The sequence below is a fragment of the Sturnira hondurensis genome, unplaced genomic scaffold (genome assembly GCF_014824575.4).
Source record: "Sturnira hondurensis isolate 20B ecotype Veracruz unplaced genomic scaffold, ASM1482457v3 Scaffold0007217, whole genome shotgun sequence".
NCBI lineage: Eukaryota > Metazoa > Chordata > Mammalia > Chiroptera > Phyllostomidae > Sturnira > Sturnira hondurensis.
This window is the reverse complement of record NW_028079848.1, coordinates 1,556,117-1,568,625: the sequence shown is the minus strand read 5'-3', so window position 1 is coordinate 1,568,625 and position 12,509 is coordinate 1,556,117. Positions and strand designations below refer to the sequence as shown.

Here is a 12,509-nt window from a genome sequence, read left to right as displayed (position 1 = left end):
GTGTGACCTCGAGCAACTGACTCCAACATTTCATGTGTCAGACGGAAACTGGGAGAATAATGGACACTCGGGGTGGCCCTGAGGACGTCCGAGCCAGATTATTTGAAGTGCTTAGAATAGTCCCTGGCACCTGGTGTGTGCTATGTCCCTTTTTGTTTTTTTATTGTCATTTTCACGGTCATGGTCACTCCTGAAATCGAGTCTCTGGAGTGAGGGGAGGGGTTTCTGAGCTGGAGAAGAAAGGCATTATGGGTGCAATGCTTGGGTTAGGGCAAATGAAGTAGGAAGGATTTTCCCAGCGGCGATAACAGTGTGGAGAGCGGTCCAGAAAAGCCCACAGATGCCAGAAGGCGTTGAGCACGTGTAGGGGACGGTGAGGGGTCAGGCTGGTGGCTGGGGTTTATTTAAGGCACAGGACAAACTTACTGGAAATTAGGCTGGCGCCTTGTCTTGGTGGAGGGTTGGCCCCCTGGCCGGGCTTTCTGAGGAGGATTTGATTTGAAAGAATGTGCCTGTTAATTTTAAGAGGACGGTATTTAGTTTACCAGGTGGGCCTGCTGTCGGTAAAACCAGTCCACGCTTGGTATCTGTTACATGGCTTCACCGTGTGGGGTGAGCACAAACCTTTTTGCATTTTGAAGAGTTATGTAGTTCTCTTAAAAACTGTAACACTCACTTATATGTGGACACTATGACACTGGCAAGTGATACTGGTTTCCCAGTTTTGCAATGATACAAAAACACGTTAGAATACATGAAGTTCAGAGAGATTGTCGATTTAAAGAGAAATGTCAGTAGATGGTCCTCCGTGGGGCTGAAGTAGAAGCTGATGGATGGTGAATTCAGTGGGGGGAACACTAGCTAACAGTAAATAATACATTCTGCTGGCTTGTTAGCTTGTGGTCCTGTAATTTTATTATGCTATTAAATAAAACATTCATAGCTGCCGTATATGTGTATTAGGATGCTGGCTCTTTAAGAGTTCTTTGGGTCCTTGGAACCTGGCATCAAAGTTAGTTGAGCAAAGAGGACTCACTTTGATTGGTTGACTCCCAGTCAGTTAAACAGATGACAGGTATGTCAAGTGCTGTTCTCTGGGGAAGGTTTCTGGGACTCCCTGCGGGCGAGAAGTTGAGGAAAGGGATGGGTATGTCACTGTCTTGGGGACCAGTTGGCCTGGCACTGCCAGGCCCTGTGCAAAGGGCCATGGTTACGTCGATCAGTTATGAGTCTGGGAAGATTCTACCTGTTTGGGTTTGTTGATGCTAATCTCGGGACAAGGGAAGACAGCATATCACTACTTTTTTCCCCTCTGAGAAGCAGAAAAGGAAAATCAGGATATTTAAAAGATGCTTTGAAATCAGTGTTCTTGAGAAAATATTCTTTGAAATATTAGAATATCTGGTAACAATTTTTTAAAAGAGCACTTCTTCTTTTTTAAAAGACTTTATTTATTTATCTTTAGAGGGGAAGGGAAGGAGAGAGGGAGAGAAACATCGATGTATGGTTGCCTCTCGTGTGTCCCCTGTTGGGAACTGGCCTGCAACCCAAGCATGTGTCCTGACTGGGAATCGAACTGCAATCCTTTGGTTTGCAGGCCTGAGCTCAATCCACTGAGCTACACCAGCCAGGGCTCTGGCAACCAATTTTTGAGTGTTAAGTAGATACAGATTTTACGTTTTAGAAAGAGTGTACATTTAACATTTCACAATGGATTCAGTTCCTCCACATGTAAAAAACAAATTAATGTGCATCTGTACAGAATCCAAGGAATGTGGGGATGGTGGGAATGGGAAGAGGAGATGCTTCCTGCCTCCCTGGCCCCCCCTCCCCACCAGCCCTATTGCTCAGACACGGCTACTGTCGACAGTTGGAAGTCACCTAATTTTCAAAGTCAGGTGGCATATGGGGGTTTGGAAGAGTGGGGTTCTTTATTTCCAGGTTTGGCGCTTCTGTTGTCTCCGAATCTTCAAGCCGACGGGACGCGGGGGGTTTCTGTGGCTTCGGAGTCACACGTGTGTTGGGGTTCTGATGCCTTCCCAGTACAGCAGGGCGGCCTGGAAGGTCCCTCACCTTCCTGAGCTGCAGATTCTGCCGCAGCGAGGCTTCGGGGTGGCTTTCCTTCTGCGCGCTCACTCGCCTGGCCTCATCGGCCTCATCCTTTCCTCTTTTCAATAGCAGGCAGACCTAAGGTCTGGCCCAAGCCTCCACGAGGCACTTCTGGACACGGTGACCCCGGTGTGCATGCACTCAGCCGTGTCCTCATTTACGGGGGCACATCCCCAGCCTTCGCCCACGCACCCGTCCTCGGGTTGTGAAAGGTCGTTGCACTCAGCTGCCCCTGGAGTCCTCCTGGAATCTGCATGGCCCCTGTGGGGTTTCGCTTTGCACTTATGAATCATTTAGCACCGGGATAAAAATAAAAACAAAGGCTCTCCTCTTACAGTGTGAGAACACGGGTCAGGCGTGCTCAGTCAGGCAGGTAAGCGCAGGAGCGGAGCCCTGTGGGGAGCCCCTGGGAAGCAGCATTTCACAGGGGCGGCCGCCCACCTCCCCGCAGGAGGGCCTCCTCCCGACACACGGGTGTCCGTGCAGTTGCTCCTGAGGTGGGAAGTGACCTTCCGCTTTGCGGACCTTGTGGGGTAAGCTTTAATGATCCCGTCCAGGCACAGAAGCTTTCTCCAGGCAGCTGTCCCTGTAGCAAGTGCTACCAGCTTCCCACCACGGCACATCTGTAGGCTTCAAATACGACTGCGTTACAACCAGCTGCACTTATGTTATGTAACCTGCCCATCAGGCCACAACAAAACCCTGTTTCAATGTTGGGCCCTAAAAATGATGTTCACAGCTAGGGTTGGTGTAAACGGATCTTGGGGAATTATTTGAGCTGCAGTTCGAAATAGGAGGCTGCCCCTGCTGAGTCTGGGCCTCACAGTGAGGTCTTCCTTTCACGGTGGTTTCCTCTTCTGTGCTGTTTCTGTTTCCTATGACGGTCGCCTGGGTGGGCGTTTCCTTGATCAGACCTTCAGGGTTATGTGTCAGGCAGAGGTGGAGCCGTCGTGGGCAAGGCAGACGCATTTTTCGCAAATTTCATTTAGTTTTCTCTCTTCGGAGAATTCAAAATTGAGGTGTTTTCTAGTCCTGACGTTGTTAATCATTCCATACGTGTAATACGTTGCTAGGGGAATAGCTTGAAGCTCAAGGGAACTGGACGCAGAGAGGGAAGCCCTGCCTTGTAAGGACTGGTCTCTGCCATTCTCGTCGCAGAAACACGCGTGGCTCTGCGGTCGGGGCCTGAGAGGGATGGAATGCTGAGAAGTCTCAGGGGAGGCGGTTCTAGGAGTCACATTGGATTCAGACTCGGGAGGAGAAGGACCCATGGCCTGGGCCAGGACTAAGCGTGAAACTGCACCTGTACCGGCAGCAGAGTCGCCCACCATTGCTGTTGCTCGTCACTGTGGGCAGCCAGCTGGCTCCCCCCGCCCCTGCACGTCTTACCCCCCGTGTCTCAAAGAGACCCTCCCTTACTCCTAACCTCGAGCAGCCCCTCCCGACTCTCATTTCAGGACGCTGTTTACTTCCTTCTCAGCACTTAACGCAGACTATTTATCTCTGTGAATCGCTGTCTTTGCCCCGCAAGAACGTACATTCTATTGAGGGGTTCCAGGCCCTGACGAGAGCCAGCGTGCTAATCCCATGGAAGCCATGGGTCGGTGTGGCGGGCCCCTTCTGTTGACTTCTTCAGGATTAGCGTGTCCCGCTGGACCCTGGGGATTCGGGTCTCCTTGCTGTCAAGAGCCAAGGGAATCTGTCTGGTGGCGCCCTGAGCTGCGTGCGTTTGCACGGTTTCATTGTGATTTTATTGAGCGTTCAGAGAGCAGCCGGGCGGTCCTCAGCGCAGGTGGAGAACGCAGGAGGCCTCCCGTGGGGGCTGTGCCCACCCCGAGACAGACGTCTTCCAGTGCTCGTGGGGCCCTGCCTTGCCTCACGGCGGGCTGCCTGTGAAGGACAGGGCGGCGGGCCCACGTTGGTCTTTGGTGAGCACACAGGGCCACCGTGGGGGTGCAGCCATGCCACCCCCGGACGGGAAGGCCCTGCGGGGACACCTGCACCTTGCGCCTGGAACACAGCGCTGGGCGGCCTCTGTGTGTCTGCCTTTCGTCTCGGAGCTCTCACCCGTCCTTAGGCCAAAGGCCGAGAGGGAAGTCTGGGCAGTGTGATCGCTGTCTTAAAGATCCACATTTGTCACCGGTGACAGTTGCCCCTCAAAGAGGAAGGGGTGACATGCAAATTTGGGGAGTCGTACAGCCTCCTGTCATTCGTTGGTGGTGTTCTAAGTGTTGCTGTTTATCTGTCGCAGGTCATCTATTTGAAGAAGACACCAGAAGAAGCCTACCGAGCTCTCCTGTCTGGCTCCAACCCCCCCTACCTTCCATTCAGGTACAGCTGGCTGCTCGCGAGCCCTGGGCTGCCGCTCCTGGCCAGATGGCGCGCTACTTTACAGTGGGGTTATTGTGTGTATTCATTGTTTTATGTTCCATGGAGTGAAATGAGATGGCAGTTTTTATTATTTCCTTTTTTTTTTGCAGAGTTTTGCCCCCCCTCCCTATCCAGTAAGAGTAAAACAGCTTTCTCTTTTTAGGGATTAATTTCTCCCTTGAGTCCTCTCTGTATCTTGACAGTTGCAGCACAGAGGGTGCCTGACTTAGGAGCTAATAACCATGTCTGGATCTGTTAGCTTTTTGTAATCCACATCGCTGATGCGTCCATTTATTCCCTCCTCTCCAGAGCCGTGGGTGGGCTCTGACCGAATGTCAGGGGTTGGGGATGTAGAATAAGACCCTCTGAGTGTCTTCCCAGAAGCAGACACTGGGTGGGAGCCCCGAGTTCCCTGTTTAGTCCACGCATCTGGCTTTCATCTTGAGGGAAGAAGGCTGTTTCTTCATTCCACTCTTGGGAAAGAAGGTATTGTCAGTGTCACCCAAAGAAGATCTTTTAAAACTTTGGGTAAACTTGGGGTTGTTTAAAAAGTAGAAGGGGACGGAATACATTGAAGCCTGCACAGTAGTCATCTCTGATAGAGCTGTGGGTGATCACAGTGTTTTTGCCTTTTTGGCTTATTTGTGTGTCCAGACCAACAAGCACACGGGCTGCTCGTTGTCTCTGATGTCATCGTCACCAGCACCAGTGGGAGCAGGGAGCAGAGGGGCCCAGGGGGCCTCCTTGCCGGTCTGTCCCCCTTATTCTCCTGCCGACTTGGAGGGGGCACCCCAGTGCCTGCCACTTAAACGTGTTTTTAGTAAACATTTCAAGGAGTGAATTAAGATGGAATCCCTTAAGGTTCCAGGGATTCTTACCTCTGTTTCTCAGACCACAGGAGGGGGCATTATTAGGCATGGGGTGGGGGGGGTACCAGGGTGGGGAGGGGGGATGGACGTGGCTGTACCCACTCTACTTGAACTTCTCCGCAAAATCAGGGGGTAAAGCCGTGAGAGGAGGTATCCCCCCCAAATCTGGAGTATGAGCTAATTAGCTATTGAACGGCAGGCAAAAAAAAAATGACAGATTATTAAGTGTGACTATATTTTTAGCTTATATGTGCTAAGTGATTTGTTTCCCGAGTTTCTGGATAATTAAGAAAATCAGAATGGAAAGGAGATAGTACAAAAATTATTACTATTTAATGTAGAATTAAATCATAATTATTACAGGTGTAGTCTATTTTTCTAAATTGTTTTTATGTAAATATTTGAAAGTGTAAACACACTAACACAGTTTAAAAATATTAAAAAGTATAAGAAGGTTTACAGTGAAAATGCTCCCTCTCACCCTTGATTCTCCCCTGTCCAGTCCCTCCTTGAACTTCTGTGTTAGTTTATTCTCTCTCTAAAGTTTCCATATGTGCATATAAGCAGATAAAGCCATGCATTCTTTAAAAAATTTTTTTTTAAAGATTTTATTTATTTATCTTTAGAGGGGAAGGGAAGGAGAGGGAGAGAAATATCAATATATGGTTGCCTCTCATGCGTCCCCCACTGGGAACTGGCCTGCAACCCAGACATGTGCCCTGACTGTGAATTGAACCGCGATCGTCTGGTTTGCAGGCCTGTGCTCAATCCACTGAGCTACACCAGCCAGGGCAAGGCATGCAGTTTTTAGTCTCCCCATCTTTACCACCAAATGCAGCACACCGTGTATACTATTCTGTACCTCGATTTTTTTCACGTAACTCCTCTTGGCTGTCGTTTCATATTCGTATGTAGACAGCTTCCTTCCTCATTCTGTATTATTTCTGTACCGTGTTCAAGAGTACAATTAACCCATCTCTGACAGGTAGACCTTCAGGTGGTTTGCTATCATTTGAATTCTCGTTTTTTAATTCCCAAGGTCTCAAATGTATTTTAGAAGAAAGAAACCCAGACAATACTCTAAGGAAGATTACAGGATTGTTGTTAGACATAAGGAGAGTTTTGTAATCTGTTTGATAAAGCTACTCATATGAAAAAAGCATGCCGAATGCAAATATGAGGCGTTTGTGCTTGGTGTAAGCACCTATTTCCTGTTAATAGGTTGACCTTGAACATAGCTCTGTGTCTTTCAAGACCCCAGGAGTTGTGTCTGTATTTAGCTGCATTTCTACATCTAGACTCTTCACGAGCCGTACGTGGGAGGCAGAAAATACAGCAACGTCGTGGATTTATGATTTAGTGGGAAAGATAATCCTGTGAGTTTGCCGGGATTTGATGAAAGAAACTTAAGTTTCGCTGGTACTAAGATAAGCTGTGAGTTGATGTTAGTTAGTCTGTGGCCCAGGCCAAGGCAGTGGCCTCAGGAATCGTCTTCAGAAAAAGGTGAGGGGATTGAGCAAAAACAAAGACACGACCACCTCATAGACACGGACAACAGTGTGGCGAGGACCCGAGGGAGAGGAGCTGGGGGAGGTAGGGGAGGGAGAAGGGGGGATGACACCCTATCACGTGCCCTTTATGCCATCAAAGCAAACGTCTGTGTTGCGATGTCTTGTTTGGGTGGCTGACTCTTCTCTTGAGGGCCGGATTGGGCTCTTCTCATCGTGTGCCAGAGAACAATGGGTGCGTTCATTTATTTATTGCTTCCTCCGCGCCAGTCACTGTGACAGTCTCCTGGGTCCCCCAAGAGGAGTAGGGCGATGAGGTGGCCGCCCCAGGGAACTCAGTACCTGGTGTGTAAGTGTGTAGGTTGGTGAGCGATTACGGTGCTTGATGAGAGCAAGGAGGCAGATGCCGCAGGAAGATGGAGGGTGGAGGTTTCACCCTGGGGCTGGGGAGTGGAGGGTATGTTAGGGGTGAGCCCCTGAATGCTTTTCCCGTGAGGATGAAACGGGAGAAGCCGTGCAGGGGCCAGTTCTGGGTGCTGCGGGTTTTCATTTGCCCAGCACAGGTTGTCTTCCTGAAGGCAGCAGGCCAGGGAGGAGGCACACGAGGGTACGAGGACGTTTGTGGTGTAGGTGCGTCGTTAGAACTGGAGGGACTCCCTGGTTGAGTTTTTCTATCGGGATTTATCCTTAAAGAATTTAAATTAGAGAAAGCAGGTTGGACTTCGAGCCAAGATGGAGGCATAGGGAGACACACGGTGCCTCCTCGCACAACCAAAAGAAGGACAACAACAAATGTAAAAACAAAAAAAAAAAACACCAGGACTCAAGCTGTATATGGAAGTCCGACAACCAAGGAGTTAAAGAAGAAACACTCACCCAGACTGGCAGGAGGGGCGGAGACGGGCAGCCGGGTGGAGAGATGCATGATGAGGTGGCGGCTGGAGGACCGGGGTGGACGAGGTGGCGGCTGGCTGACCAGGAGGTCCCATGTTTGCGTGCAGATGAACCGGGAGGAACAACCAGGGAGCGAGACAGACCCACAACCCAGGATTCCAGGGGGGAAATAAAGCCTCAAACCTCTGACAGAAAACACCTGTGGGGGTTGCGGCGGTTGGAGAAACACCCAGCCTCACAGGAGAGTGCATTGGAGAGACCCACAGGGTCCTCGAATGTACACAAACCCACCATCTGGGAATCAGCACCAGCAGGGCCCAATTTGATTGTGGGAGGCGGAGGAAGTGACTGAAAGTCCGTGGAGAGCTGAGCAAGAGACACTGTTCTTTCTGGGACCCTCCCCCACGTACAGCGTCACAACACAGGGCTGTGGGTTGCCCCGCCCTGGGTGAACACCTAAGGCTCCGCTCCTCATACGTAACAGGTGTGCCAAGACAAAAAAAAAAGGCCCAAAAGAAAGAACAGATCAAAGCTCCAGAAGAAATATAACTAAGCGACGAAAAGAAAGCCAGCCTATCAGATGCACAGTTCAAAATGCTGATAATCAGGATGCTCGCAGAAATGGTTGAATATGGTCACAAATTAGAGGAAAAAGTGAAAGTTATGCTAAGTGAAATAAAGGAAAATGCTCAGGGAACCAACAGTGAAGGGAAGGAAACCAGGACTCAAATCAGCGGTGTGGACCAGAAGGAAGAAAGAAACATCCAATTAGGAAAGAATGAAGAAATAAGAATTCAAAAAAATGAGGAAAGGCTTAGGAACCTCCAGGACATCTTTAAACATTCCAAGATCTGAATCATAGATCTTGGAATCTACCAGAAGGAGAAGAGGAAGAGCAAGAAATTGAAAACTTATTTGAACAAATAATGAAGGAGAACTTCCCCAATCCGGCAAAGGAAATAGACTTCCAGGGAGTTCAGGCAGCTCAGAGAGTCCCAAAGAAGTTGGACCCAAGGAAGCACACACCAAGACACATCATAATTACATTAGCCAAGATGAAAGATGAGGAGAGAATCTTAAAAGCAGCAAGAGAAAAGGAGACAATGACCTACAAAGGAGTTCCCATAAAGACTATCAGCTGATTTCTGAAAAGAAACCTTGCAGGCAAGAAGGGGCTGGAAAGAAGTATTCAAAGTCATGAAAGGCAAAAAGACCTCCATCCAAGATGACTCTATCCAGCAAAGCTATCATTTAGAATGGAAGGGCAGATAAAATGCTTCCTAGATAAGGTCAAATTAAAGGAGTTCATCATCACTAAGCCCTTATTATATGAAATGTTAAAGGGACCTATCAGTAAAATGACAACAAACTCACAGTTATTAACAACCACACCTAAAACAAAAACAAAAACAAATGAAGCAAACAACTAGAACAGGAACAGAATCACAGAAATGGAGATCACATGGAGGGTTATCAGTGGAGAGGAGGCAGGTGGAGAGAGGGGAAAAGGTGCAGGGAATAAGTAGCATAAATGGAAGGTACAAAATAGACAGGGGGAGGTTAAGAATAGTATGGGGAATGTAGAAGCCAAAGAACTTACATGTATGACCCATGGACATGAACTAAAGGGGGGGAATGCGGGTGGGAGGGGGTGTGCAGGGTGGAGGGGAATAAAGGGGGAGAAATGGGACAACTGTCATGGCATAATCAGTAAAATATATATATATTTTTTCAATAAAATATATTTTAGAAAAGTAAATTATAGCTTTCTATTAACTTAGTTAAAAAGCACTTCAAAATGGGGCAAATTAAAGCAAAGATTTGGGTAACTTGACTGCCTATTTTTCCCCGTTTTCCTGAGATAGAATCAACATAGAATGCTGTGTAAGTTTCAGGTGTACATGCAGGGGTGTCCGGCCTTTTGGCGTCTCTGGGCCACACATTAAATACACAAACACTAAGGAAAACCGACGAGCTAAAAAAAAAAAAAAGGTTTTAAGTACATTTACGATTTTGTGTTGGGCCGCATGCATAGCCTTCCTGGGCCGAGGGTCGGACACCCCGGGTAGAGCCCAGCTAGTTGGCGTACCTGTACCAATCACCACCGCGAGGTTCACGGACTCCTGCCACCTTGTAGAGCAGCACACGGTGGACTCCCTTGCAGTGAGAGCTTTGGGGGTCTGGTCTCTCAGCAGCTGTCGGGTGTCCCAGATGGCGGTGTCCACTGCAGCCATCAGGCTGTGTGTTCTGTCTCTAGTCCTTGTTTATCTTGTAACTGGAAGTTTGTGCCTTTTAACCCCTTTTGCCCAGTCCCCCCCCACCCCCATTTACTGTCTACTCGTGATTTTATTAAGTACTGTAGGCTTCAGAGAAGGTTTAACTTCTGGCTCAGTGTGACACCCAGTTGGGTGTGGTTTGATGTCAGTATTAGGGTGTCCCATTTAATTATACAGTAGCTGTGTCGACAGCTGTCCTTTTCACCCGTACTAAGCTAGACAATGTATTTGTCAAGAGTCACTTCAGCTGAAAATGAGGGGAACCGGGTGCTGTTCACCTCTTTGGTTCTTCGACTCCCTTTATCTCTAGCACGTTCGAGGGAATGTGGACCTCTCAGTTCTGGGGTCCGAGCCAGCAGAGTTTGGATGGGCGGGCCTGGGAGGCATCTCTTCAGGTCCTCTTCCTTTGAGTTCATGCCCAACTTCTAGCCTTCTGCAAGGTCACAGGGACCGCAGCTGGTCTGCCGTCCCGCGAGACCACCATCTCTATGTCATTCCCAGGCGGTTGTCCTGGCCACCCCTGGCAGCGGTGTTCACATCTGCATTCTTGGGTGGTTTATAAAACAGCACTTGTGAAAATGCTTCAGTCTCACAAGAACGTGGGCGAGGTAGCTGGGCTGAACCGCACCAGTCTTCGTTTAGATCTTGCGGTGCTTTTGAATTCGTTTACACCCTCGGTTTATTGGTCCCTGTGTGCCAGCTTGGTACATTGTTTTGGTATCGATGGTGATTCATCAATGTACCAAAACCTAATATCCCTGTGATGTATAAAATTAAATGGGAAATAAAGCTCCGCAGACAAGAAATAACCCAGGCTCCTGGGTTTGCAGACAAAGATGGAGAGGGTGGTAGGAAGCGTAGTGGCTGAGGGCCGAGGCGCGGTGGACAGAGGGGCGACTCAGCATCACGTGAAAGAAGCCTGGTTGAAGGTTTGCTCTTGTATCACCGATTGTTAGTTTAGTGGTTTGTTTTTTTTTTGTTTAGGTCACCGGAGCAGGGTGGGGTGGGGGGCAGACCTCTTCCTGGGTGGGCCCAGGAATGCATTTTTGTTCTGGCTGTTTTATTTTGGCCTGGAGAAGGTGGCAGAATTTATAGGTCCATGTTTCCCCAAAGATCTGTTCATTCCCATCCTGGATTTTCAAAAATCTGGGAAGCTTTAAAAAAAATGTCGTTGCCTGAGTTCTATTTCCAGAAATTCTGATAGAATTGGCCTGGGTGTTGGGCTTTAGGAAAACCACCTACGTGAGTGCGGTATGTCGCCAGGGCTGAGCATGACAGCTCTCTGTGATCTACGGTGCCCGGCTCCCCACAACAGTCAGGGATCAAATAAGTTTGGAGCTCTCTGTCTTGGAGATGTACAAAGCACACTTCAATTTTTAAGATTCTAAGTGTTTTTGACCGATAAAGTGACCGGTCTAATTTTGCTCGACTCGGAATTTTCCGAAGTGCTTCATCCTGAGCCCCTCCCCCCTCGTCCCCCAAGTTTCTGTTAACACCTGGCAGAACTCTGCCTCCGAAACACCCTGGGACACCTGTCCACGTCTCGGGATCAGAGTAAACATGCTGATGTTTGTGGGACTGTTCCTGTGCTTTTTCTCTGAGAGCCTTGGACATGGATGGCTGATCAAGTGGGGGTATTTTATTTGCCATGAGCAGCCATCTGCAAGTTCGAGTTTTCTCATAGGCCGGGCGACCTCCAACAGATGCCCCTGCCCCCCCCCCACTGGCAGCCCCTTCCTGGCGTGTGCCACTGAAATGGACCGAGACCTTTGTGTGACGGGAGGGTTTGTTGTGTGCTCGGAGCACCCTTGGTGACCTCTGTTGCCGAGCTCCGTCTCACACCGGGGCTGACTCTCAACCTGGAAATCTCCTCCTCGGTGACCTTGGTCCTCTGGGCAAGCCTGAACTTGTCAGTCCCTGACAAAGGCGCAGAGGGGTGCACCACTCACAGCTCGGCTTTGAGCTGCTCCCCTGATTCTTCCACAGCGGAGTAAACATGGGCTGGTAGATGTCACAAAAAGACAGATCTCTTTACCGAAAGCGCTGAACAAGGTGTTTGTTCGCTGACATACGATACTTTTGGCAGTTTATTTAGCAGATAACTTTGCACTTCAAAGGGAAGGTTCTCCTTGCCACGTTTTTCTCTTGAGTATCAAAAATGCAGGAGTGAAATTTATTTTATGCCCTCTGGAGGCTTCCCTTTCCTTCCCAACTTCTCTCTGTGACAGCCCGCTGCCTCTCAGCTTCTTGGTGTTCACCTTTGGGGTCCTGCACCTGTGAATCTTTCCAAAATCTTGGCTTTTGATGCTTGTTACATCGGCGGTGGGGGGGAAGCCTGTGTGAGTTTTGAATAGCGGGGAGTGCCAGTTTCCTGAGGGATGGCAACGGGCGGCTTATCCAGCCCAAACTGTCGAACCCGTTCTCACCGGTGGGGCGGATTGGCTGACTTGGATCACCAGGAGGAGCAGGCTCTTCATCAGAAT

At 49.2% G+C, this 12,509-nt stretch overlaps 1 protein-coding gene across 2 annotated transcripts in view; it reads left to right on the top strand.

Moving 5' to 3' along the window:
- The window catches only part of CDC14A (cell division cycle 14A), a 103,399-nt gene that overhangs the window by 40,050 nt on the left and 50,840 nt on the right, over positions 1–12,509 (top strand). For both annotated transcript variants that reach the window (XM_037051325.1, XM_037051324.1), the window contains exon 5: positions 4,361–4,440. In XM_037051325.1, coding sequence (XP_036907220.1) covers positions 4,361–4,440 — 80 coding nt within the window. The remainder of the gene's footprint in view (positions 1–4,360; positions 4,441–12,509) is intronic.